The 27,901-nt window shown below is 49.3% G+C and overlaps 1 protein-coding gene and 2 long non-coding RNA genes across 4 annotated transcripts; 1 reads left to right on the top strand and 2 right to left on the bottom strand.

The window, feature by feature from the left end:
• Window positions 1-1,882: 1,882 nt before the first annotated feature.
• On the bottom strand, window positions 1,883-11,870 carry TMEM220 (transmembrane protein 220). The gene is made up of 6 exons (XM_030295100.1): window positions 11,778-11,870; window positions 11,273-11,302; window positions 8,820-8,880; window positions 6,742-6,865; window positions 5,564-5,623; window positions 1,883-3,497 (listed from the first exon to the last, which is right to left on the bottom strand). Exons 1-6 carry the CDS (start codon window positions 11,868-11,870, stop codon window positions 3,362-3,364), a joined length of 504 nt encoding a protein of 167 aa, XP_030150960.1. The 3' UTR covers window positions 1,883-3,361.
• A 2,854-nt stretch (window positions 11,871-14,724) lies between these two features.
• On the bottom strand, window positions 14,725-22,469 carry LOC115500586. 2 transcript variants are annotated; one of them, XR_003964571.1, is made up of 4 exons: window positions 22,299-22,469; window positions 18,272-18,347; window positions 17,716-17,970; window positions 14,725-14,781 (listed from the first exon to the last, which is right to left on the bottom strand). It is a non-coding gene; the product is annotated as an uncharacterized LOC115500586 (long non-coding RNA). The 2 variants fall into 2 exon arrangements; XR_003964570.2 differs by lacking the exon at window positions 14,725-14,781 and adding an exon at window positions 17,532-17,616.
• On the top strand, window positions 19,482-21,799 carry LOC115500588. Its single transcript, XR_003964572.1, has 2 exons — window positions 19,482-19,790; window positions 21,660-21,799. It is a non-coding gene; the product is annotated as an uncharacterized LOC115500588 (long non-coding RNA).
• Window positions 22,470-27,901: the final 5,432 nt, after the last annotated feature.

A 27,901-nucleotide genomic window follows, 5' to 3' on the forward strand; every position in this document is an offset into this window, starting at 1 on the left:
GACTTTTTTTTCTCAGAATACCCAACATATTTGTACATTTATCGGCTTGTATTCCTGTCCTGTAAACAAAGTAAGTTGTCTCACAGGTGAATGTGTGGTCCCTTCCACGCGAGGCCGTGAGAAAGGCCTCCGGAGAAGTCACGCGGTCCCCTTGTGATTCTGAGTAAAGCGGGATCAAGGGCCGGCACAGCCGTGCACCTGCTGGTGTGGCCCCTCTGGGCAGCAGCTAGTGCTGTGTGAGACTGCAGGGGGGAATGAGTTTACTCTCCGCTCCCCGTGTAGACGAATGGGGCACGTTGACTCGGCTGTCCCATGCGCTAAGGTTTCTTTGCGGAAACATTTACTAGATGGCGAACGGGACCGTTGAAGCTTGGAGCAAGTTTGAGTCAGGGCCTAAAGAAACATCAAGCGAGAAGACACCGACACTAGTCAGCCTGAGTGCACCTGCCGAGCGCCTGGGCTCTGGGGACGAGGGGTGTGTTCGTGTTCTGTGGCTGCTGTGGCAAATTACCCCCACGTTGGTGGCTTAGATTGCGCGTATCTGATGTTTCTGGAGGTCGGAAGTCTGAAACCACATTCCCTGGGCCAAGCTCAAGTTGTTGTCAGGGCCGCGCCCTCTCGGGGGTCTCTGCGGCAGAATCTGTATCCCAGCTTCTAGAGCCTCCATTCTCAGAGCCACCAGTGCAGCCTCTTCAAGCCTCCCTCTGCCTCCCTCTCTCTCATCGGGACGGCTGGGATTACGGGGAGGCACCCCCTGGCCGATCCAGGATCGTCTCCCCACCTCAAGACCCTTAACTTAATCGTGTGTGCACAGTCTACTTTGTGATGCAAGGTAACAGTCCCAGGCTCTGGGGGTCGGACCGGGCGATCTTTGGGGGCCGTTATCCGGCCCACCAGAAGGGTGACTGTAATGCGCTCCCTGCATTCACCTACTTTACCATCCGTAGTTACAAATGTGTGAAGAGAGGCCTGGGAATGCGGAGCGGGGGGGGGGTGGTTCGCTTTTGTTTCACGGGATTAGGGAGGACTTGAAGAAGGAGGAAAAGGGTCTTGATGGGATGTTAGGCAGAAGAGCATCAGCAGAGGTTAAAGGGCACGCTGAGTTGAGTGGCAAGTAATGCTGTGTCGACTCCCCGAAAGGTGCCTGGGGTTATGGCAAGAAATAGCGAAGGCAGAGGACCGGCGAGGGCCGTGTTGTGAAGTCTTGAATGATGAGCCCGGAGTTAGAAGTGAGCTTGTCAGGTTTCTGAGCTGGGGAAGTGTGGTTACAGGTGCCTCTCAGTCCTCGCAGGAGGAGAGGCTGATGGGGAAGAGAAAAGATGGGCGGGAAGGCAGGGGCTCTGATAATAGAAACCTTAAGGTTGCTTAAATTCAGCGGAGAAACAGAGTTCACAACAATCTCAGTGCCTTTCCGAAGGCAGCACTCCTACCAGAAGTTTTCTGTGCTCAGAGACCTAAAAGGAGCTGCGTGTATTCACAGAATTCACAGTGATATGGGGGCCGCATATACGATGAAAGTGTATTTTGAACGTCACTTCTTTTTTAAAAAACTGGAACATTACTGTCTTTTAAGCACAGAAGCAGGCATTCCTTGGATGATTGATAGATCCTATACAGGATTTGCAAACAAATCCGTTTCTTCCTGTGTAACTTTGGTAGTGACATCAAAAGAGGTGTAAAAACCATCAATCTCATGCGAACTAAGTGTGCACTGGAGCACTGAAATCCTTTATGTGTATTTTATTGACCTTGAAATAAATTTCACGTCAGTTGCTTACAATTGACAAGATTTTCTTTTTCCCTTTTCCCTCATCTAAACCTTGAAAAGAGAATTTCGCTTGTCCAGTGACCACTGTGTAAACCAAACACAAAACATACGTGCCTCCTTTAACAAGTATTTATAGAATCCTTAATATTGTATTAAAGGCTATAAAGGTAGACAAATGGACAGACTTATTTCCACTCTCCTGATACATAATTGGTACTAATATTCTTTTGAGTGAAATACTTCCTAAATGTCGTGAGACGGTATTTTGACCCCAGAGTTTGATGCTGACCCCCCAAAATTGCCATCCAACAGAAATACGATGTGAGCCATTTAAGTAATTTAAAAGCATTCACGCTTCAAAAAGTAAATAGAAACAGATGACAAATTTTAATGATATATTTTATATTAATGCAAATATGACTAAAATATTTCAACGTGTAATCAATGAGAATATTTTATACTCTTTTTGTACTATGTCTTTAAAATCCCACGTGTGTTTTATACTAGCACCCCTCCATTGGGACGCCACATTTTCACTGTTAATACTTCATCTATATTTAGATATAAAAACTGGAATTAAGCAGATTCACATAACCATGTTGTTCCAAACACACTCAAAACAAGCGTTCCAGACACATTGCTAACTTTTCTAATAACTGAATCGACATGTTACAAGATTAAAGTGAAAAACGTAGAATTTTACTTCCTCAGTGTAGCCACATTCCAAGTGCTCAGTGCTACATCTTATGTTAGCATGTTATGTGACATCTGTATGCACCGCGGTGATGTCACCGTGTCACACGTGTGTGTGCGCACCACGGTTATGGTAACATAAGTCACCTGGTTGGAGAGTACAGCTCCCAGATGGTCTTCTCCCCAGGGTTACCTTTGACATTCATTTAAAAAATTATCGATTTTGGTCATACTTTCATTTACCATGTAGTGAATATTCTGTTTTCTTCTGGTCCCAAATTCCTTTATTCTACCTAATTCTCCTTTCTTTCCAAGATGTGCTCGTTCCGTGGGCATCATTGAGCTCACTGCACTGCACGGGTCCAGTATAATGAGTTCATTTCGGGGCACAGCCCTCTCTTGAATCTCTGTTTCTATCATTCCACCGAAACCCTGTTTTCTTCTGTTTTAATCCCCTGTAAGCCCCTTATAAGCACTTGGTAATTTTGGAGGCTCTCATATTATCCACTTTAATCCCCTGCAACTGTATTAAGTAAGTAGGAGATCTGGTTTTAATCCTGTTTGACAGATGAAGACATATCCGCCAGGAGGTGTATATATTTGCCCAAGTCATATAGACAGGGGTAAGCTGAGTCAGAATTTGTATTTCTTCACTTTTGTTCTGTGGCCTTTTCTACTCTACGGGGACCCAATCGAATGTCAGACCCCTCTCTTACCAGTCCCATGCAACTCTATGCTGTACCGTAGACATCCTCAGAAAGTTCTTGGCATTTTTTTTTTTAATTACCTCTAATATTAGCTGAGATTACCTGAAGTTCCTAGGAAATTGGCTTGTTACAACCAGGTTTATAAAAAATTGATTGACAATACTCATTTTAATAATGGGATTCTTGGCTTCAGTTAAAGTACTGTCTTGCAGTGAGTTGGCCAGGAGGACCGCATCTCCTTGTTTATGTATATGTAGACCCAAGAGAGAAATGGGAAGAGAGCGATTACAATGGCAGTAGCCAACTGAATTCTTCCACCAACTGGATTCCTATAAAGACACACAGGAATGATTATCAGTAAAAATCCAATAACATTTATGGATTGCTTTGGAAACAAATATAAAGGTTGAATTTGGTGAACACATTTTTATAGGACTTTTTCTTAATTTTTATTGGAATATAGCTTATTGATTTGTGGGAGTTCTTTTTTTTATTTTTTACCTTTTATAAAATGTCTATTTATTTTTGAGAGAGAGAGCATGAGGTGTGGAGGGACAGAGAGAGAGACATAGCAGGCTCCAGGCTGAGCTGTCACCACAGAGCCCCAGGTTGGGCTCAAACCCACCAACCGTGAGGTCATGACCTGAGCTGAAGTTGGACGCTTAACCAACTGAGCCACCCATGTGCCCCAGGAGTTCTTTATTCTTAGTGCACATCTTTGTTGTTTATATATGTTGCAAATAGCTTTTCCCACTCCTATTATGATGTCTTTTGAGGAACTGAAGTCACTGATTAATTAGGCAGTGTGACAATTGATCTTTTCCTAATGATTTCTGTATCCTGTTTAAGAAAACTTTTCCTCCCCAAGGTCTTGGGGAGGATTTGGGGTTATCTTCTCTAAAAGGCTCACTGTTTTGTTTCTCACATTAGATCTGTAATCCACCTGGAACGGCTGTTTATGAAAGTCAGGTGGGGAAAGTTCGGCCACATGGGCATTCCGTTGATCCAGCAGGATTTGCTGAGAAGTCTTCCTTTCTTTGCTGCACCTGTACTGCCACGTGGTCAGGAGTCAAGGGTCTACCTGTGCGTGGATGGACCTGTTTCTAGATTTTCATTAGTTTTACCCTTTTCCCAGTACAGGTTTATCCCTCCACTTGTTTAGGTCTTCTTTAATCTCTCCCATAGTGTTTTGTCGATTTATTTGTAGAGCTTTTGCCTATCTCTAGGTTTATTCCTAGGGAGTTGATTTCTCGATGTTCTTATTTATGGTTAACTTTGTTTTCACCATTTTCCGCGACTTGTTGATTTGAGTACATTCACCTAGTGGGCAGCAATCATGCTAATAAACTCACTCTAATAACTTTTCAGATTCTTTTTGATTTTTTTGTGTACACAATCACGTTACCCACGGATAGCGAACGTTTTTCTTTTCTAGTCGTTGTGCCTCTAATTTTTTTCTTGCCTTATCGGACTGGCTACGATACTAGCTTGAACAGTGTTGAGCGGAAGTGGTAATGGTGGCTAACCTCACCTTTTCCTGATCTCAGAAGGCAAGTTTGCAACTGCTGGCCACTGAGTATCAGGTTTTGGTGTAGATCCCATTGGTCAGCTTTAGTTCCTTTCTACACCTGTTTCCTAAGACCTCTTGTGGACGGATGGTGAATTTTACCAGGTATCCTTTCTGTATAGATTGAGAAGAGAGCTTATTTATTCTTTTATTCTGTTAACATGATAGAGAACACTGGTTGGTTTTTGAATGTTAAACCGTGTTCATAGAATGGACCCAAGACGGTGGTTGGGTGACATATTGCAGGATTTTATTTACTGGTGCTTTATTTAGGATTTTCTAATCTGTGGTTGTGAGTGAGGCTGCTGGGTAATTTCTTTTCTTCTCTCTCTTTTTTTTTTTAATGTTCTTGCTAAGTTTTGGTATCAAGGTTATTCTGTCCTCATAACATGAATTGTAAAGTGTTTCATCTTTTTCTGTTCTCTGGGAGTTTGTTATAGGCTGACATTATTTTTTCCTTAAATGTTAGGTAGAATTCTCCAGTTAGGGCATCTGGTCTAGAGTTTCTTTAATAGTTATGGAATTGTCCTAGAGTATTTCTTCTCGTGTCAGTTTTGCTAGTTTATATTTTTGAAGCGATTTGTTCATTTTTTTAAAGTTAATCTATTTTGAGAGAGAGAGAGGGTGCATGGGTGGGGGAGGGGAAAAGAGGGAGAGAGAGAATCCTAAGCAGGCTTCGCACTGTCAGCACAGAGCCTGATGCGGGGCTTGATCCCACGAACCATGAAATCATGACCTGAGCCGAAATCGAGAGTCAGACCCTCCACCGACTGAGACACCTGGGCGTCCTCAAGACATCTGATTTTAGCTAACGAGTTGAAAACTTACTTTGATGAACTGTGACATAGGCTCATCCATGCTGTGATAATCACCAGACCAAACAGTTCCCTATAAAACAGCATACATTTCAGATATTTGAAGTAGCTGCAAATGACCTGTGAATCGTCCCTTTCTCTCCGTGACCACCAGCTGCTGCTATTAGATGACCTTCCCCCAAGATACGTAGCATCTACAGAATATTTTCAAGTCTGGCCATGAGTCATAAGTTACTTCTTTCAGACAATTTAAAGCCTTATATGAACACAGGTTTCGTCTTACGAGGCAGGTGTGAGCTCCATCACTGCTCCTCAACTTCTAAGTGAACAACAGCACAACACAGAAATCACTTCAGGTCACGGGGAGGATTAGAGTACAAGCAGGGAAACGATCCTAGATCGATCATACAGGCACCACTTTACCACTGTGTTAGAGGGATCAACTTCTGGCACCGGAAGCCAGAAGTAACTCCGGAAGTTACCGGAAGTAACTCATGGGCCTGAAGTTGGTGGAGGTGATTCAGCCCAACCTGATTTGCTCTCTGGTTTTCCAGGGATTAAGGCCTAGGGCAAAGAAGCACCCTGCCAGGGACGAGTAACTTCTAGGTCTCTGACTCTTGGTGTTAGCAGTAGGATGGACAGGAAGGGAAGGGGGCTATGCAACAGGCCAAGGAGTCAAGGGTGGGAGGAAGCAAAGGAAGAGGTGATAAGTTCGGATCAGATGGCCTTGACAAAGGGAGGAGATGACAGGAGACTTAGCAGGGCAAGGCTGACGGACGTTGACTTAAAATACTGACCTCTGAGGTGGCTGCTCACGCTTGTAGGTAAGATTTTGGCCAGAACCACAACTAAATCAGAATGCTGATGGCGTTTTCGCCTTGTTCGACCAGACTCTTAACTACGGCTTCCTTGGCTCGTTCATTATAAGGGAGCCGAGGTCAACTGCCTAACCTATGTGCTGACCGCCTCTAGCAGTGATTGCGGGATGTGGTGCGCAATGCTGGGTGTGAATCCTGGCTCCATCATTCCTTCAGCTTCTCCAGGCTCCTCTCAAGGAGGTGATCCCTTCCCTGCTCCTGAGGGTGTGGCTGAGGGAGCTGAATCATCGTGGTGCAGATCAGGGGTTGCGGAGGACCAGGAGCTTTCTCAGTTCTACCCCACCCCTTCCAAAGAGCAAAAGTCACTGCTCACCTGCCTTCTTCCTCATGTAAGACGTTCTGTTGTGAATGAAGCCAGAGGTGGCCCGCCAAGCCGACAGCCCACACGATACACAGGAATGTGTGTATTGCAGAGATACTCTTCCAAATGATGTTGCCTGAAAATAGATATTCTGACACGGTCAGTCATGGAATCACATCCCAGAGAAACATGACCTCTCTGTATCTGCTCTGCCATAGTCTTTCAGGTAAAGCGTTCGGAAAAGGCTGGGGTGGTGCCTGGCTGGCTCAGTGGGTGGAGCATGTGACTCTTGATCTCAGGGTCCTGAGTTCGAGCCCCACGTTGGGAGTGGAGCTTACTTAAAAAGAAAAAAAAAAAGCTGGGGTTTCTTTAAGTTTTCTCTTGAGGAATGTCATAGAGGTTAAAGCAGTAATAATCAGCTTAAGTGGACATGTGCCCTTTCTATGATGACTACCCTCATTTTCTTTGGGGGTCTGCCCTTCCCACACCCCCCCGGCCGTGTGTCCCAGACAACTGGACCTTAGCTTGATTATTCAGTGCATTTCATCCCTTTAGCGGTGGTGATTTGGCTCCAGAAGAACAGCTGACAAATCAGGGCCGACACCTCAATTCTGAGACGTCGGTGGAGATATCGGGAAGCAGATCCTATCTTCTGTTGGACTGAGCGGGCAGGAAGAAGTGAACTTTGACCTGCCGGGCTACCACGAGGGGCCCTGGACTGAAGTCCATCGGCACATGGTGGAACAGAGAGGTGCCGAGAGTTCTGAGCCAGTGCCTGAAGCGAGCACCACCCCTGCGTTTCTTTCAGTCACGTACCCCAGTACGTCTCCGTTCGAGCTCACAGCCCGTTTGAGTTCAGTGTTTTCCTTGCCGGCAACTAATGGAGCCCAAACCGCTGCACCTTAAAGATGCGGACAAGAGTTCCCGGCGCCCGTACGAGGAGCGCGTGCATCTAGGGGACACGAGTTTTCCCCATCCAGCTGGGAGCCACTGGTCTTTATTCTAAGGCCCTGAGAACCCTGAGGACTCACTGGCAAAGGAGCTGTTTTCACGACAGAGAAGAATAAGCCGTCAGGACCAACAGTCCCTGTTAATAAGAAAATGTTAGTAAACACAGTAAAATGTAATTTCTTTCTTGTTATGAGACACGGTTTTTGGTATAAAACTGTCCACCTGAAGGTTCGTTGAGTTTTTGGGGCTGTAAAAGGTGAAGCGACTATGTTTTGCCCGCATCAAAGTAGGTAGCTTGCGGGCAACACAGACCTGATATTTTAAGGGAATTTCTTTATATGTATACCCACCTGGCAGATTTTATATATGTATGTGAAATGAAAAAAAAATACATGTATATACGTGTGTGTGTATACATATGTATTTTTTTTCATTCCAAGGAGCAGTTTACAAAATGTATGATAAAGCCTCTGTGTTACAGCCATCCATTCACTCAGCAAGCATTAAGTACCAAACCGTATTCGTGGCCTTATTTCGGCGGGGCTTGGGCAAAGATGGGCTAGACATGGTCCGACTTTTAAGAGGCGTACAGCCTAGTGGGGGGAAAACATAAAAAAGCATGAAATAAATTGTCGTAGGTACCACGACAGGACAGAGGGAGGCTGGGGGGGTGATACGTATTAATGCAAAACCTAGACATTTGTATGGATGTTATAAACCGTTGCTCCACATAGAGTAGCCGGCCATATATTGATGAAGAGTAAACATATAATAGACACTGGTTGCCACTGACTCTGGAGATACCAGGTTAGCACTTTGTTGCTGATTTTCTATCAGCTCGGTGGCTTTAGAAATCGGCGCGGTGACTGACGCCCTTCTCTCTCACGGGCTAACCCGCAGAACCACTGTTGCCCACGAGCATAAGCGCTCTTGCGTTCCGAGTTGGTAAAAGACGGTCTTGGTATGGCAGGTCCTTGTGACACTTGCCTGCAGATGGTGTGGGTGACCTAGATTAGAATTAGCCCCTCTCATCGTCAGAAACGAGAAGACCTGGACAGCCCCGTGTTTCTCCTGGGAGTCTGTCATTATTATAAGAAGTCTGATCTGCTGTATCACCCTGCAGAATCCAGGGTTCGTACCCGTGACAAGGGGGTTGAGTCCAACAAGCAAGGTCAGCACAGCAGGGATCATGTACACCACCTGTTAGCAAAGAGAGAAAATTACGTGGGTAATTTCCGCCCCATGGCATTCGTTCTTAGCGTCTCTCTCCCTTGCCCACCTGCCATTATGAAAGCCAAAAAAGCCAATTTATATTCCTCACCTCTTCAGCTAGGGTGATCATGCTCCCGCCATGAAATGTAGTAAGAAGTCTTGTAGGGGCAAGGCTGATACCCAGAGCGTTTAACAACCAATAATGCCCGGATGCTGACCGAGCAGGATGGATCCCAGACCATAAACCAAGTTGGTATGCACACAGTGACTAGCAGCCTGTCTGAAGGGCTTCCTGGGAAACATTTCCTCCCCAATAAAAGGGAAGAAAGCACAGGAGGAAAAATCATTTTGCTCCTGCCTTACTTCTTCCTACTGGGGATGCCCTTGTCTGGGGATGATGTCTGGAGCGGCAGCAGCCATTCTGTGAACATGAGAGAATATATCACCCACACACTGGAGATGGCAGAGAAGAAAGGGAGCCCGGGTCTTTGATCACGTTGTTGGCCGCTAAGCAGCTCCCTCTGGACTTCTTGTTAAGTGAGATACTCTACTCTTATAACCTGATGCTAGGCAGATGTTCTGTTATCTGCTCCTATATGCATCCTGATACAGGAGTCCTCCGTGAACAAGATGAAGTAGGGGACGTGGAAGTGAGTCAGGTGTGAGGTACAAGCCCCCAAGGCCCAGGGACGTAGTACTGGTTCCTGTTTGCATCCACTCATTCTTTCTTTCACTCAACGGTCAATACAGAAGGACTGCCATAGGAAGGCTCTGTTAGGTTGCCTGAGGAATACCAAGAAGAAGGAGTAAGTGGTCCTTGTTCTCCCGGGAGCTGGCATGTACCGAACCAACTCAAATGTAAAGCAGAATGTGTTAGCGTTAAAGGTTTGAAGGAAGGACGGTTAGAACCTATGGGAAAGAGGGAGAGAGATTTGAGTGACGTAGCATTTGAGATAGACTTTGAAGCTTGAGCAGGACACACAGAAATCCCAGGGGCGAGGCACAGTAAGTGTTACAGGTGGATCGGGCTTCCAAGACCAGGCTGGGAAGGTGGGTTGGAGCCATCCTGCGGTGGGCGTTGAGTGCCAACCTGGGGAGTTGTAACTCAGGGATCTTGGGGAACGAGGGAAGTTTCTGAAGCAGGAAGCGATACGTGGGAAGCAGAAGAGATCAGAGGCAGCCCCAAGAATTGGGAAGCTATTACAGGAGTCCACGTGGGGTGATGGAGGGCTAACCTGGCAAGGAGGGCTGTCTGCGGGGACGTGCTGTCTGTTGGTGTTATGTCGTCTAAGCGTGAAGTGAGAGGTGACATACCGACTCTACAGATAAGCGGTCAGACCTACACGGGGCGCTGTTGGATTGCTTTGTTCTTCGTTTTGTTTTCTGAAAGGCTCTCAAAGGTGGTAGTAAGGGACTGAGATGTGGTTTGGAGCAAGGATGACCCGGAGGATGATTCAGCTGTTGACAGAAATGGGTGAGTCAGGAGGAGGAGGGGGCTTTGTAGGGAAAGATGCTGGGCAGGACCTCGGGGTGTTTGAGGAGCTCGTGTGATATACAGGTGGAAAGATCTAGCAGTCTTTTGGAAATTCACCATTAAGCTGGGTGTTGGAGAGTCGCCTGCAGGGAACTCAGGACATGGCCCCGCGTGCTGAGGAAGAGGCAGTTTGATTTGATGCGAGAGCATGTGAATCTGGACAATAAGCACTATCAGAAGGAGTTCCACTGCACTAAAAAGACTGGCTGGGATTTCACATTACAAATCCAAACACTTTCATTTGTTGCTAATATTCTTCCAAAGCCAAAAGTCATCTTGGCTGGCGATACTGCAGTCTTGCGTATCCGTTTTGAAAGAAACCGGGCAAGATTCGGACATTTCAGGAAACGTGTGGACGATCTCTCCCTCCTCCGAACAGTTCAGCCAGAGCATTGGTTAGATGTATCCTGTAGATTTTATGGGCTCGAATTACTCTTTATAAATATAACTCACTGAATTAGAGGAACCACAGACCCTAAGCCTGCCATTTTCTGGTCAAATGTTTGTTGGAGTGTCTGGGTAGAAACTCACGGGGAATGGTTCAGTTGACCTTGGGGGGTCTACTCTGTGTCTTCAGAAAAGTGTCCTCAGTTGGCCCATTTTTATGCAAAGGGAATACTGCCCTAAGGACCCCTGTGTCTGGAAAATTCTGTGTTCTCTCCCCCATACACATTACTACCCTGATCCCTTCCCCTCTGACACTTTAGGAAAAAGAGCTTACAAAGAATTTATTTCTGAGTTTTTCCGCACATGGAGCCGGGAGGGGTGACAAAACGGGTAACAAGCCTGTGTGTTTCGTGCACGGCTCCACGGTTCTTTGGGACGCAGGAAGCAGCTTTTACTCACCATCCACAGTTCTGCATCTGGATCGTTCACCTGGAAAGACAGGACGTGTGGCATTAGCAGGCACGGCCCGTGCCCCACTCCCGTATCTGGTCTGCTCCTCGATGCGTCCCAGTCCTGTTAGGTGCCAGGCGCGGCGCCAGGCGGCGGGGACAGAGTCTAGCGGAGGGCGGGGTCGCAGGGGCTTCTGGCTGAGCGCCGCAAGGGGGCCGCACACACTGCGCACACAGTACCGGTGTTGTGGGCGCCCCCGTCTGAGGAATAAGGAAAGCCCTTATCGGGGGTCCCAAGGCAGACCTGAGGGGTACCCGCGCCCCAGACGGTTCTCCCGGGCCCTCAACCGCGCTGGGTCCCCGCTCCGGGACGCGGGCGGGCGATCACGGGAACGCGCCTGGCTTTCCGCTGGGACAGGGGCGGGGGCTCCGGGGCGTGACCCCCGACCCTGCGGCCCGGTCAGTCCACACCGCGTGCCGGGAACCCGCCCGCCGCCGGGAGCCGGGGCGCTGACCTGCACCAAGGCCGCCAGCGTGAAGAAGGCGGCCATGAGCCCGTTGCAGGCCCGCCACAGGCCGGGGGCCCAGCGTCCCGCTGCAGGCGCCATCCGCTCGGGGCCAAGGGTCTGGGCGGGCCGGGGGCGGGGCGTCGGGCTTTAGGGGCGGGGCGTGGCGGGGTTGTGGCGTCCCGGACCTAGGGGCGGGGCGTCGGGGCTTAGGGGCGGGCGTGGTGCGGAGGTGGGGGCGGGGCGTCGGGGACGGAGCCAGGCGTGAAGGCTTAGGGGCGGCGCGGGGCAGGCCGGGGGCGGGGCGTCGGGGCGTGGTGAGGGTGTGGTGTCGGGGCCTAGAGGTGGGGCGTCCCGGACAGAGGCTGGGGGCGGGGCAGCGGGGCGGGGCAGCGGGGCTGGGGCGGGGCTTGCAACCGGGCAGCGGTGGGTGGGCTTCCCCTGAAACCCACTTTGTCCTGCACGGGTTTCTTTCCCCAAACACCCCCCCAGGTGTCGAGTGGCCGCTGGCGGCCGCTCGCTGGGTAAGGACGTGGCACTACTTTAGCCTTACTACTCCGCCCTTTAGATTCTCCCGAAGACGTGGCCAGGGAAGGTGCTGTGTCCCCATTTCACAGATGGGGAAAGGGAGTCTCAGAACGACTGGATGACTTGCCCAAGATGGCACCCGGCTCCGGGGCCCCCACACAGACCAGATTCGGTCACTCGCCGCTGACAAAATCCAAAGGCAGGGCGACCACTGGTGGTGAAACAAGAAAGGAATTTGTTTCAGTGAGGCCAACACCGGCAAGACAGCGGACCAGCGTCTCAAACGCTGTCTCCGGAGTGCCAGGAAAACTTCTAGGCTTACAGAAGGAAAATGTAGGGCGAGGGTCGGTGTGTGCCAGCAGGTGGCAGTGCAGGTCGGGTGGAACCCTGTGTTGGGGTCTCATGCAGGGTCTTGCTGGCTCAGGAAGGTCCTTATGGTTTGAGGGGGTGGTTCGATCCCCATCTGGGGACTCTTTGCCCGCAGGGTCTGTTGCCCGAGTTAAGGGATGAGCTGGAAAGCGGAACTTCATCAGTTAGAACGTTTGAGGTCAAAACGGAGGTAGCTGGAGTCAGTGCTGCTCCTGGGTGGTGGAAGGTCATGTTTGAACCCTGTAGGTCCAACCACCCTGCCCGTTCCCTAAAGCTACCTTCCTCACATTAGAGGAAAAAAGAGAACGCAGAGTGAGAGGCGGAGAGAGAAAGAGGCCTGTGTCTGTGTGCATTTTCTGATTAGTATTTATGCATTTCTTTCCAAAGCTCTAGGAACTTTGAGTGCCCTGTAAGCATTATGGTAATTTCTTAGTGACGACAGTTCTATTAGCATCTTACACAGCTCACAGCTTTTCTGCAGACAGCCTCGTTTATCTTCATGGGCTTTTATTATAAAAGGTATTTACATATTATACATATTTACAATTCTTTCCCACCCCCAAAACCAACAAAATTTCCCTGCGCATTGCTCATGAATTTCTTATGAACTAAAGACACCGAAATATTCGCTGTCCTCCCCTTGCTTGTTTTACAGTCCTTTTTTTTGTTGTTGTTGTTGTGTAATTTACCCTCTGATTAGTCTTCCCCAGGCTCATTTACACATCCATAGGCCTCATCATTTTTGCTGTTCTAAGGCATCTTTATCACTTCAAATCAGGAGCACGTGCTCCTGGCCTTCTTTTAGCTCAATCTCCTAAAATGCTGTAGGAGTTTCTTTAACTCAGTGTCATTCCTGCTGGGTGCCCTGCCCCGTGCTTAGGGCCTGGACCCTGAGGGTGGATTTGCAGTGTGTTCTTGGAGTAGGGAGTCTGTGGGCTGGGACGGGGTGGGGTGGGGGGGACAGACAGGCACACATAGAAACAATGGCTGCATGTTGGGGATAAAGGCCAGTCAGAGAATGTGGCTTCTTAGTGAGTTCCACTGCCTAATCAGCCCTGGAACCCGAGAGCAAGTCCTGACCACCCTCACTGTTCTATTCCTTATCTGAAAAAAAGCGGCCCCTGAGTGGTTCAGTTGGTTGAGCATCTGACTTCGGCTCAGGTCATGATCTCACAGATTGTGAGTTCAAGCCCTACATTGGGCTCTCTGCTGTCAGCACGGAGCCTGGAGCCTGCTTCGGATTCTGTGTCTGCCCCTCCCCAGCTCATGCTCTCTCTCTCTCTCTCTCTCTCTCCCCCTCTGTCAAAAATAAATAAACATTGGGGCGCCTGGGTGGCGCAGTCGGTTAAGCGTCCGACTTCAGCCAGGTCACGATCTCGCGGTCCGTGAGTTCGAGCCCCACGTCGGGCTCTGGGCTGATGGCTCAGAGCCTGGAGCCTGTTTCCGATTCTGTGTCTCCCTCTCTCTCTGCCCCTCCCCCGTTCATGCTCTGTCTCTCTCTGTCCCAAAAATAAAATAAAAACGTTGAAAAAAAAAAAACATTAATTTTTTTTTAATTTTTCTAAAAAAACTAATAAAGGAGAGGGTAGTGTTTTAGGCTGAATTGCACCCCCGGCCAAGTTCATATATCAAAGTCCTAACACCCAGTATTTCAGAATGTGGCCGTGTTTGAAGAGTCGACCGAGAAAAGAGGCAGAACTGAAATAAAACGAAAGCATTTATTTGGGGGGTCCCAGAATTGCATTTTGGGGGGGCACAGATTCGGGTAGCAGCCCAAATTGTGTCCCATGAGGAACACAAGTCAGGTTTCTGAAGACACAAGGGAATGTTTGTGTATGTTGTTCACAAATAACTTTGATTGGTGTTAGTGGCAGAAAGTCAGTGGTGGCTGGACGTTGTTGGTCACCAAGGATGCCACCAAGCAGAAGTCCATTCCTGTGGCAACTACAGGTGTTCGTGCAGAGTCCCTGGAACATTTGTGGTTTGGCCCAGTTCAGAACTTCTACCCAATGAGGATGTACTCGAGGACCACCTCCCTAATAGTCCCCTGGCGCCCTTGTAAAACTGCTTGACGTGAGCGGCTCCATTTCATTTCACCTTTCACAGGAGATAGGATCTGAAAAGAGGTAATTAAGTTAAAATGAGATCACTAGGGTGGGCCCTGATCCAATAGGACTGTGTCCTTTTTGTTTTTAATGTTTACGTATTTATTTAGACAGAGAGAGCAGGGGAGGGGCAGAGAGAGAGGGAAAGAGAGAATCCCAAGCAGGCTCCATGCCGCCAGCACAGAGCCCCACACGGGGCTCCATCTCGCCAACCACAAGATCATGACCTGAGCCAAAATCGAGACGGATGCTCAACCGACTGAGCCACCCAGGCGTCCCCATGACTGGTGTCCCTCTAAGAAGAGGAGATGGGGACACACAAACACAACACACACAGAGGGAAGATCACGTGAAGACACAGCGAAGAAAGATGACAGCCATCTAGGAGCCGAAGAGGGAGGCCTTGGAAGAAACCAGCCCTGTCTGCACCTTCACCCTGGACTTCCGGCCTCCAGAATCCTAGAAAACGGATGTCTGTTGTTGAAGCTCCACAATTCTGGGCTACGTTGTTACGGAAGCCCCGGCAAACTCATACAGGGAGTGATTATACTACCTGCCGACCAAACAGGAGTATATGGCAAAGGAGAGACTAGTGTGGAAAGTGCCTTGCAAACTATGGTGTGCCACCGTGGAGTTTTATAACTTTCGCTATTGTCTGGGACCTTCAAGGTCACTGTGTAGACATCTGTTGTTTTCACCTGTGCAGGGCTCATTCCCCTCCTTCCAGGGTCAGCACCCCAGTTATTTGGGGAGGGACCCACCTCCCTCCCCTGGGGCATGTATTATACTCAGAGGGCCGACCATGCTGCCCCCTTTCCAGAAATAGGGAGGTGACCCCAGGCTGCCACTCGGCGTAACCCATCCTCCTGACCGCACCGACTGGGTCCGGGATGGTACGTGATCCCAACTGGCCAGTTTCGGTCCTGGGAGCTGTGCTGGACTGGGGTCGCCAGATAAAATACAGGGTGCTTAGTGACATTTGACTTTCACATCGACAAGGAATCATTCTTTTAGTATGAGTATGTCCCAAATCTTTGCAAAGTCTGGTAACCCAGACTGCTTTGCTTCCCTTTTTTTTTTTTTTTTTCTGCTGACTGTGTTGAGCTGACCACATGTATGCCAAAGCTTCCAGCAGAAAGCCTTCCTGAGGCTGAAATCATGTAGAGGAATCCGAGGTCAGAGACAAAGAAGGCAGGTACCAGAGGACATCACTTGAGGCTCTAGAACCAGCCACGTTCAACGCTGGGGGCTGCTGCGCCCCCCCTTCAGTTTTGTGAGCCAGCAAGAGTCCCCTCTTTCTACATACACCTGTGCGAGTTGGGCTTTCGTCACCCATGACCGCAGAACGATGGCTTGTAAAACCATGAATCAGTACTTAGACCTATGCTTCAAATCCTGTGTTTTGCAAAGACAGGGAAGAGAAGGCTTAGCCTGAAAAGTCATGAGAAATAAGTTTTTTTCTCAAAGTATATTTATTTATTTTGAGAGGGAAAGACAGCATGAGTGGGGGAGGGCCAGAGAGCAATGGAGAGAGAGAGAGAATCCCAAGCAAGTTCCGTGCTGTCAGCGCAGAGCCCAGCTCGGGGCTCAGTCTCGTGAACCACGAGGTCATGACCTGAGCCAGAATCAAAAGTTGGACGCTCAACTGACCGAGCCACCCAGGCACCCCGAGAAATAAGTTTGAAAGAATCCAGTATCCCAGAGAGGTCTGCCTGAGGAGTCACTTTGTCTCCCTTTCTTTTTTTTTTTTTTTTTTTTTTTTTAATTTTTTTTTTCCAACGTTTATTTATTTTTAAGACAGAGAGAGACAGAGCATGAACGGGGGAGGGGCAGAGAGAGAGGGAGACACAGAATCAGAAGCAGGCTCCAGGCTCTGAGCCATCAGCCCAGAGCCTGACGCGGGGCTCGAACTCATGGACCGCGAGATCGTGACCTGGCTGAAGCCGGACGCTTAACCGACTGCGCCACCCAGGTGCCCCACTTTGTCTCCCTTTCTAACTGCAGCGTTACAGTACGGTCGAGATGATGCCACGTGGGTGGGGGCAGGGGCCTGTCACGGTGGCTTCTGCAGAAGGGGCGGCTCGACAGGCCTCCATTCTGCCGGGCTGTCCCCCAACTGCCAGACCCGTGACAGCATCAGGAAAGCAGCGGGAGCCACCGGTGCCTGGGCAGCACGCAGATACCTGTCCCCAGAAGACTTGGAAACAGAGGTGCTCGCTTGTGCTCTGCAAGTGGGATTATAAATTCAGTAACTTGGATTTTTTGACGGAGCAGAGACCGACAGACTCAACACGGACAGACGTAGCCGGCCTCCCGGGGCCACGGGATTGACGGGCAGCTGATGAGGCCTTGAGTGTGTCTAATTTTTTTTTTTTTCTGACGTTTATTTATTTTTGAGACAGAGAGAGACAGAGCATGAACGAGGGAGGGGCAGAGAGAGAGGGAGACCCAGAATCGGAAGCAGGCTCCAGGCTCCGAGCCATCAGCCCAGAGCCCGACGCGGGGCTCGAACTCGTGGACTGCGAGATCGTGACCTGAGCTGAAGTCGGACGCTTAACCAACTGAACCACCCAGGCGCCCCGAGCGTGTCTAAAAAAGAGTGTCAGCAGAGGGGGCTTGGTGGCCATGAAAACCCAGAGTCATGCCATCCAGTGGGCCAGGGTAGGCCCAGCTCACACCAGCTCAGGCCGGAGAGGGGCTTTCCTCCGCTGGCCGGGGACACTCAAGGTTCCCCGTCAAACGTCCTTGCGCAGGCTGATGTGGACCGAGAGGCACCTCACAAGCTCCGTTCCTCTCTGTGCTGTGATTCTAGAGTTCTGGAGAGTGTGGCCTCACACCCACCTCGCCTGCAGAGCGGAAACCGAGCTGACCTGCTGGCCCCAGCCATCTCGCCCGCTTCTGAGTGCAGCTGAGGGGGCACCGTTCTCTCTTACAGACTCACTTACCTTGTCCCCATCCCCATTACCTGTCCTGTCATCTGCCACTCAGGGGTGGGGTGGAGCAGGAGAGACAGGGTCCGCGGCAGGGTCATTGTCGGTGAGTGTCCTGAACGCGGGTGTTGGTGATGCCCGCTGGATGCCGTGTTTGGGGACAGAGATGACAGGGGCTAAGAATCCTGCCTGTGCCACATCCTGTCCCGTCCACCTTTCTCCGTCCACCGCACTGGATCTCCACCCTTCTGTCCAGTCTGCTGATTCTGTCTGTGTGAGGGAAGCGTTGCTGTTGGCAGGGGTTGGGGCGGGGAGGTGGGGTCGGGAAAGGACAATGGAGGGATTCCTCCCCCAGCTCTAAAGACTGCACCTAAGGTCTCTGAAATCAGACGTGTACCTCACCGTGGCAAGGATTGATTTGCTTTTGCAAAACCCACCTGGTCTCCATAAGGGACTGGGTTTCTGATGAGGGAGCCTGCCTACCCGAGAACAAAGGAACGGGGTTTAAGTGCTGGCCGTGGCGACGTGGGAAACTAAGGCAAATGAAAAATTCAATTCCCTTATTGCCTACCGCCCACTGACAAGTCCTTGAAACGGGCAGAGTGACCGTCCTCCAGGAGCTCAGCTGCCTCGATGACGACACTTTGCTGGGGGCAAAGAGAGAACCTTAGCTTAATATTATCCCAACCTCGAGGATTCTGCAAGTCAATTTCCTTTATCTCAGCTGCCCCAAGATATATGCTGGCAATCGTACTCTAAGCTTACGGCCCCTTGATATGCATCTGAAGGGTCTCATGACTGGGGTTTTATTAGATGGTAATAAATGGTGTTTCCTTAGCAACAGCTAGCCCCTCAAGGTCCTGGAAACCTTGCTTCCAAAATTCCTTAGAGACTTATGCTTTCCCTGCCCCCCTCCCAACCTGAGGGTATGTAACCAGTCTCTCCTCACAACCCCAGGGCAGCTCTTCCTGCCCACGGGTCCTGTTCCTGGGCTTTAATAAAATCACCGTTTTGCACCAAAGACATCTTTTTCAAGAGTTTTTTCTTGGCCATCGGCTCTGGACCACCCCACCATCACCCCAAAACTTCGTTATTTCTACTACCGGCAAGACTCAGACCACGTTATGAAAGCCTTAAAGCCCACCCATACTGATTGACAGTGAAAGTCACCTGCCTCGAATAATGTTCCTCAAAATTCCGGATGTTCCCCTTATACCCACGGAGGGAGAATGTGGACAGTTCGACGTAGCGTCGACGTATATTTCTATCCATCGCTCGGCTCCCTAGCGGCGTACTGATTTCACACATTCACTAAATATTTATTCAGGCCCTCCTCTGCATCAGGCGCCATGCTGGTAACCGAGGACGTGACTGTGAACAGAAGCTCCGGGTCCTTGCCCCTTGGCATTTGCAGACTGAGCGATAATCACGGCAACAGGCCGGTGATCACAGCAGGGAGGGGCGGGAAGGTAGGACTGAAGTAGGGATGTGTGAAACAGGGGAATCGGACTTTTTCCAAAGGCTTCTAGAAACTTCCTGGAGAGGGCACTGAGAGATGAAGGGTGAGTGCAGATGAGGGAGGTATGGGGCAGGGCTTCATGCAGACCACGGGGCAGGCCAGAAGGCCCCGAATTGGGAAGCGAAGGCCGGGGCCCCGGTGTGAATGGAGAAAGGTGCAGGTCAAGGAGCTTGGTTTTATCCCGAGTACAATGGAGAGCTGAGCTGGGGGTGGCGAGGAGGGAGGCGTGGGCGGGCCAAGGCTGAGAGAGCCCAGAGGAGGCGCAGGGACTGGCCAGCAGGTGCTTGCAGCAGACCAGCCCACACATGATGCTGGCTGGGACTGGGAGGGGGGGCAGTGGCCGCGGGGAGAAAAGCCCGCTCGAGCAACACTGAGGACAGAAAGCCAACGGGGAATAGCACACGAGAGTCCACTCTCCGCGTGATGGCCTGATTAAGCGTTTGGGTCTGCGTGCTTGAGGCCTGGCTATGGCAGGCCGGTGAGCTCCGGGAGGACTCCGTGAGACCTCTTGACACCTGCCCACGATGGGATCCCTCCCCCCGCATGGCCTTGGCTCTGTTCAGATTCCCTGGTGGGTCGTTCGTTGCCTGGGAGTAGCTCACCTGGCCTCAGTTGGACTTCCCTCGTCCTCTGGTGGGAACCAGGGGTCCTTTCTCCTGCTTCTCCTTACGCTCGGCTTTTATTGCTCTCCTAGCGCATCTTGGTTTTTCCCTTGTGCTCATTGATCTGTGTGTGAGTGTGCTGTTCCTGTTCCTGGACTACCCCACGAACGGTCACTTATTTCCATTTCTCTCGTGGGGGTACCTGGCATACTTGGATACAGGGCCTGCTTGCTTGCCTCTCAGCCGTTCTCAGTACCAGAAAGAGTTACTACCCCTACCCTTGACTTTTGGAGCCTCATTCCGTGAAGGTGGGAATAGTACTTGGAGGTGGGAAAGGTGAAGTGACTTTGGAACCCTCTTCTCTCTGATCCCCACCGGAGTCAGGACCAGGCTGTTAGGACGGTGGGTGTCCACAAGGTGGCGGACTCCTGCTACCAGTGGAGTCCAAGAGGCTCAGCGGCTCTGTAGTGGGGGGGGGGGGGGGAGGAGAGGGGGGGAGGAGGGGCGGGAAGAAAGGAGGGAGGGCAAGGCGGGGCTGGCTGTTTCCCTTGGCTCCCCCTGCCTGCTTGCAGTGTAGACTCTCTGGGTGGTTGCGGAGTCGGGATGGGGGAAGAGGTACAGACAGAACTTTGTACCAGGAAATACTGGTGTCCAAATGGGAGCGTTGCAAGGGAAGAACTGAACTTTGCCTGTGTCCTAGTGCAAACTGCTTACCGCCCGCCCCGCCCCCGCCCCCGCCCCGCCGAGATTCCAGGGAAAGTAAGATAGATATGTTTAAGAGGAACAATCGCTTCTAATGTTAGAGCACTCCAAAAGTAAATAATAATGATAATAGCAATCAGCTGTTGAGTATTTACTGTGAACCGGGCTGCCGCCTTTTGATGTCCTTGACACCCTAAAGTGACCGCGAAGTCTGGATTTCTAGATCTAAACTCACACTCTTGCTCCCATCCTACAAGACCTGGCCCTCCCAGCTCTCCCTCCGTCCCAGATGGCACCATCACCCTATTACTCTTTGGATTAGTTGCCTCGGAGTGACTTGGCTGGTTACCACAAAGCTGGGGACTTAAAACAACAGAAATTCATTCTTCCACCGCTCTGGAGACCCGAAGTCCAGCCAGGGGTCAGCAGGAACGGGCTCCCCACCGAAGGCTCTGGGGAGACTCCTTTCTGGCCTCTTTCAGCTTTTGGTGGCTCCTTGTGGTCACGTGACTCCAGTCTCCCTCTGTCCCTTCACAATGCCTTCTCTGGTCCTTGTCTTCATTCTTTTGTCTCTTATAAGGAGACGGATGGACAGGATCGTTGGCACTTAGGGCCCCCCCCGGGTAATCCAGGTTGATCTCACCCGCAGATCCTCAACTCAATTATATCTGCAAAGACCCCTTTCTCTAAAATAGGTCCCATTCACCAATTCCCAATAGGTTAGGACGCAGATAGACATTTTCAGGGGCCACCATTCAGTGCACGAATGCCACTGTGGAAACCTAGGTGTTACCCTAGACACCTCTTCCTCCTCCCTCCCTCTGAAGTCCGCCACCGATTCAGGAGGACTTTTCTGCTCCATGACCCTTTGTCTTCGTTGCCCACACCCAGTCCAAGCCATCGGCGTTTCTTCCCTAACCTCCTCACTGGTTTCCCTGCGTCCACCATGTTGTGGACTGAACCGTGGTCCCGCTCCCCAATTCGTATATTCAAGCTCTATCCCCCAGTATTGGTGGCTTTGGGAGATGGAGACTTTCACGAGATAAAGTTAGATGAGGTCCCAAGGGTGGGGCCCTAATACGATAGGACTGCCACCCTTACAGGAAGAGATACCAGAGAGATCTCTCTCCACGCAGGGACGGTGGAAAGCCACGTGAGGACCCAGTGAAAAGCTGGCCGTGCGCAAGCCAGGAAGAGAGACCGCTCCAGAATGTCCCCCTGATGGCACCTTGGCCTCAGACTTCCCATCTATAGAACTAGGAGAAAATAAATGTCCGTGGACACAGCCACCCAGCCTGTGCTGTTTTGTTCCAGGGGCCCAAGCAAACTCATGCACCTCGTATACACTCCCTCCCACCCAGTCTCTCCATTGCAGCCGGCGGCGACCGGAGCGAGACGCAAATCTCAAACCTCTGCTTAAAGTCAGGCCTCCTTCCCTCCCTCCCTCCCTTGCACAAGTTGGTGCAGGCACTGTGCTGAGCACTAGGGAGCTGGCGCTGAGCAAAGCGGCCAAGGCCGCCTGATGGTCCTGTGTGAAGCATATGCCCGCCCTAGTGGCCTGTGGCTCTGAGGCTTGAACACGGTTCGAGAAACCCAGTCTGGCCAGCCTCTCCCCTTGTTCTCTGCTCCTCTGCCCTCCCCTCCACTTCTCATAGACACCTGCGCCCCTCTCTTGCACAGCCTTCTCCGGTTCTTCCGGCATGGCCTCTCCACCCCTCCCGGGAGCTGTGGAGCTCTGTGGCTCCTTCTGCCCGCAAGGCTTCCCGTTTGCTTACTTAACTCTGGCTCCTCTGTCTGCCCTCGGCAGCTCTGTTACAGGCTCTCAGCAGCTGCCCGTCTCCCCTCACAGCACTGATCACAATGGCAATTAAATAATTAACGGTGCAGCTAGCCGTTCGGTGTCTGTCTACACCACCAGTCTGAAAGCCCCATAAAGGTGGTGCCTGCTGTTGTCTCCTGATGCTTTCCCAGCGCTTAGCAAAGTCAGAACCTGGCAGGCACTTGTTACTTATTGTTACATGAACCAGCAAAAGAATGAAGTCGCAACTCTAATCCTGAGAAGCATCTCACATGCTTGAGATATTTTTGCTCCCAGTGTTCAGCTGGGAAAAGGAAGGCGCGGTAAGGCCAGGTGACTGGCACGGGGTCACCCAGTTAGTAACAGTTGGACCTGAAATAGGAGCCCACAGCTTCTCCAACTGCAAAGACAGGGCTCCTCAGAGCCGGGACTCAGACCCAGTTTGCTAATTTAAATGATGAGAGAATTCTTAACAGAAAAGTGGAAGCGTCCCAAATAGAAATTCATTAGGGAATAATTTCTTTTATCAAAATAATTATTGCAGGGAACAGGAGAATGGATAAACAGTCTGTGATATATTCATATGATGGAATGCTACTAGCACAAACAAGAAATGAACTAAAAAATGCTATTGCATTAGTGAATTGCAAAAACATTGTACTGAGCCAAAGAAGCCAGGCGGACAAGAGCACACGCTTGGAGAATTCCATTTAAGTGAAATTCTAGAATAGGCAAAATCGTCTATGGTGAAAAACACCAGGTCAGCGGTTGCCTGTGGGTGAGAGTGGGAGAGGGCAGGAGGGAACTTTCTGGGGTGGTGACAATTTTCTGTATCTCAGTAGAAGTTTCAGTTACCCGGGCGTGTATGTATTTGTTCAAACTGCATACCAAGCTTGGGATTTGTTAATTTCTCTGTTTGCAAACTTTATCTCAAAAAAGGAAACCCTTAAGCAAATGTTAAATTCTAGTTAATGATATACATGCCAAAGGGTGGAGGGTACTAACGTCTGCATCTTGAAAACTCATCAAAAATAAGATGGGTTGGGGCACCTGGGTGGCTCAGTCAGTTGAGTGTGTGACTTCCGCTCAGGTCATGATCTCGCTGTCCCTGAGTTCGAGCCCTGCGTCAGGCTCTGTGCTGACAGCTCAGAGCCTGGAGCCTGCTTCGGATTCTGTGTCTCCCTCTCTCTCTGCCCCTCCCCTACTCGTGCTCTCTTTCTCTCTCTCTCTATCTCTGTCAAAAATAAACATTAAAAAAAATTTTAAAAAACCTCCGATTCTTGATTTTGGCTCAGGTCATGATCTCTCGGTTGTGGGATCGAGCCCTGTCCTGTGCTGGGCTCTGTGCTGAGTGTGGAGCCTGCTTGGGATTCTCTCTCTCTCTCTCTCTCTCCTTCTGCCCCTCTTCCCCACTTTTGCTCTCTCTCTTTCTAAAAATAATAAAGAGAAGGAAATGGATTCCTATTTTTAAAAAAAGGAATAAAAGCAATGAAAACAAAACCCCAGGCTTCTGTTTCAAACTGGATCAAGCTACTTTCTAGGAGCACCTCATGCTGACACTGTCCTCTTGGCGGTAAATTCAAGACCGCCCTCTCAGGGGCTGCAGGGGGTGAGGAGCCTGGATGGCCCCGACGAGGCAGCTCTGATGCCAGATGCATCCGCCTCCCCATCCTGTCCCCACCACTGACCGGTTACGTGGCCCTGGGTGCATCACCAGACCCCTCCCGGCCTCAGCTTCCTTATCTGTAAAATGGAGCAGGTAAGGTCTAGCTGACTGCGTGCACACTGGGATTACCGATTACGACCTTATCGAGGTCAGCTACCACCTCCATGCATATCCGTCCCTCCTGTCGGTTCCAAGGTGGGGTCTCCTTGTCCTGTTGCCCCGTTCACTAGCAGCTTTTGACCTTGCTGATCAGGCCTCCTCCTTGAAATGCTCTCTTCCCTCAGCCACAGAGCCCAGCCTCCCTGGCTTCTCGCAGCCTCTTTTGCTGGATCTCTGTCATCTTTCCAACACGTGGTCCAGGGCTCAATCTTTAGCCTTCTTCGCCCCTGGCCCTACACCCAACCCCTACGCGTGACTTCATTTTAATCTGTTCAGGTCTTTTTTTTTTTTTTTTAATTGAGGTAAACTTGATATATAGCATTATGTTAGTTCTGTGTGTATGCCATAGTAATTCAATATTTGTATACACTACTCAGTGATCACGCTAAATCTAGTAACCAACTGTCACCTTACAACTGACCCCCTTTGCCCTTTCTGCCCACCTCCCGCCTCCCTACCCTTCTGATACCCACCAGTCTGTTCTCTGTATCGATGAGTTTTGTTTTGTCTGTTCCTTTTTGTTTTTCAGATTCTACATATAAGTGAAATCATACAGTATCTGTCCTTCTCTGTCTGACGTATTTCACTTAGCATAAGACCCTTGAAAGGACTCTATTCAACACCCTCCCCTCCGCCATGTTCGCAGGCAAAACTCACACGTGTCTGCGCTTGGCCCTAACTCTGTTTTTCCAAGGTCACGGTGCGTCACATTCTCAGAAAGTGGACCCCGACTGCAAAACGTATTCTTCTCTAGCCTGACCACACCTGTGTCCCAGACAGGTGCTACACGGAGCCCCTTCAAAACCTGTCCACCCATGTTGTTCTAAATGGCAAGATTTTCTCCTTGTTCATGGCTGAGTAGTATTCCATTGTACATAGGTACACATCTTCTTTTGCAACCATCCATCAGTGGACACTTTGGATGTTTCCACATCTCAGTTCTTATGGGTAATGCTGCAGCGAATGTGGCGGGGGGGGGGGAGCAGACATCTTTTTGTTTTTTATTTTATTTTATTTTTAGTTTTTTAATATTTATGAGACAGAGAGAGAGAGACAGAGGGTGAGCAGGGGAGGGGCAGAGAGAGGGAGACGCAGAATCCGAAGCAGGCTCCAGACTCAGCTGTCAGCACAGAGCCCGACGTGGGGCTCAAACTCGTGAAATGCGAGATCGTTGAGCCACCCAGGCACCCTGAGCAGACATCTTTTTGAACTCGTGTTTTTGTTTTCTTGGGATAAATACCCAGAAGCGGAACAGCTGGATCATATGGTAGGTGTATTCTTCGATCTTTTGGGAGCCTCCATTCTGTTTTCTGCCGTGGCTGCACCAACTTATGTCCCCGCCAACAGGGCACGAGGGCTCCCTTTTCTCCACATCCTTGCCAGCACTGTTCTTTCTTGTCTTTTTGAGACTAGCCATTCTGACAGGTGCAAGATGAAACCTCCTGGACGTTTTCACTTGCGTTTCCCTGTTGACGAGTGATGTTGAACGTTTTTTCATGTGCCTCAGGGCTGTCCGTGTCTTCTTTGGAAAAATATCCATATAGATCCTCTGCCCATTTTCAGTCAGATTGTTTGTAGGGTTTTGTGCTGTTGAGCTGTTTGACTTCCTTCTTTGTTTTAGCTTCTTCACCTCTTATTGGATGTATGATTTGCAAATAGTTTCTCCTGTTCGGGAGGTCGTGTTTTCATCTTGTTGAGGGTTCCTCTTGCTGTGCAGAAGCTTTTGAGTTTGATATGATCCCACTTGCTAATTTCTGCTTTTGTTACCTCTGCTTTTGGAGTCAAACCTAAAAATTCAATGCCAAGGCTGATGTCAAGGGGCTTACTGCCTATGTTTTCTTCTAGGAGTTTTATGGTGTCGGATCTTACGTTGAAGTCTTTAATCCATTTTGAGTTAATTTTTTTTAAGTTTATTGATTCACTGAGAGAGAGAGAGAGAGAGAGAGAGAGAGAGAGAGAGAGAGCTGGGAGGGGCAGAGAGAGGGAGAGAGAGAATCCCAACCAGGCCCCACACTGCCAGCACGGAGCCCAATGTGGGGCTACTATAGGCTTTTGCTTTGTGATTATCATGAGGGTCACATAGAGCAGCCTATGTGCATATTAGCTTGTTTTGAGTTGATTGCAGCTTACATGTGCATGCATTTAAAAACCTCTACATTTTTTTGCCCCTCCTACAAATGTTGTATGTTTTTGATGTCATATTTTACATCTTTTCATTTTGTGTATCCCTTAACTAATTATTATAGTTATAGTTAAGTTTTACTACTTAAAAAATTTTTTTTTAACGTTTCTTCATTTTTGAGAGACAGAGAGAGACAGAGTGTGAATGGGGGAGGGGCAGAGAGAGGGAGACACAGAATCGGAAGCAGGCTCCAGGCTCTGAGCTGTCAGCACAGAGCCCAACGCGGGTGTCAAACCCATGAATTGTGAGATCATGACCTGAGCCGAGGTTGGACACCTAACCAATTGAGCCACCCAGACATCCCACTACTTTTTAAACCTTCATTCTGTCTTTATAAGTGGTTTATACCTTTAATGTATGTTCACCTTTACCATTGAGATTTTTACTTTCATGTTTTCTTGTTATTAGTTACTTGTTTTCTTTTCTGCTTGAAAAAAGTCTCTTTAACATTTCTTATAAGGCCGGTGTGGTGGTGATGAACTCCTTTAGCTTTTGCTTGTCTGAAAAACTCTTTATCTCTCCTTCAATTCTGAATGATAGCCTTGCTGGTTAGAATATTCTTGGTTAGAAGTTTTGTTTTCTTCCCTTTCAGAATTTTGAATATATCATGCCACTCCCTTCTGACCTGCAAAGTTTCTACTGAAAAGTCAGCTATTATGAGTTTTATGGTGATCCCTTTGTATGTAACAAGTTGTTTTTCTCTTGCTGCTTTCAAAGTTCTCTATCTTTCATTTTTGACATTTTAATTATAATGTGTTTTGGTGTGGACCTCTTTGAATTCATGTTATTTGTAACTCTCTTTGCTTCCTGGACCTGGATGTCTGTTTCCTTCCCCAGGTTAGGGAAGTTTTCAGCCATTATTTCTTAAAGTAACTTTTCTGCCCCTTTCTCTCTCTTCTCCTCCTGGGACCCCTATGATGTAAATGTTATTCTGCTTGATGGTATCCCATCGCTCTCTCCAGCTCTCTTTACTTTTAAAAATGCTTTTTCTTTTTGCTGCTCTGTTTGGGTGAGTTACACTGCCCTGTCTTCCAGGTTGCTGATCTGTTCTTCTGCTTCATCTAGTCTGCTTTTGAACACCTCTAGTGTATTTTTCATTTCAGTTATTGTATTTCTTAGCTTTGTGATTTCTCTTTGGTACTTTCTTGTATTCCCTGCCTCTTTGTTGTGCTCTCACTGTGTTCATCTGTCTTGCTGAGTGCAGTGAGCATATTTATGACTGTTATTTTGAACTGTTTAAAAAAATTTTTTTTAATGTTTTATTATTTTTGAGAGAGAGAGAGAGAGAGAGACAGAGTGTGAAGGGGTGAGGACAGAGAGACAGGGAGACACGGAATCCAAAGCAGGCTCCAGGCTCTGAGCTGTCAGCACAGAGCCTGACACGGGGCTCAAACTCACAGACCGAGATCATGACCTGAGCCAAAGTCGGACGCTTAACCGACTGAGCCACCTAGGCACCCCAGTTATTTTGAACTCTTTATCATACATTTTACTTACCTCTGTTTTATTAAGATTTTTTTTTCCCCTGAGAGTTTGTCTTTTTCTTTTGCTTGGAACATATTCGTTTTCTCAT

The sequence above is a fragment of the Lynx canadensis genome, chromosome E1, assembly GCF_007474595.2.
Source record: "Lynx canadensis isolate LIC74 chromosome E1, mLynCan4.pri.v2, whole genome shotgun sequence".
NCBI classification, from domain to species: domain Eukaryota; kingdom Metazoa; phylum Chordata; class Mammalia; order Carnivora; family Felidae; genus Lynx; species Lynx canadensis.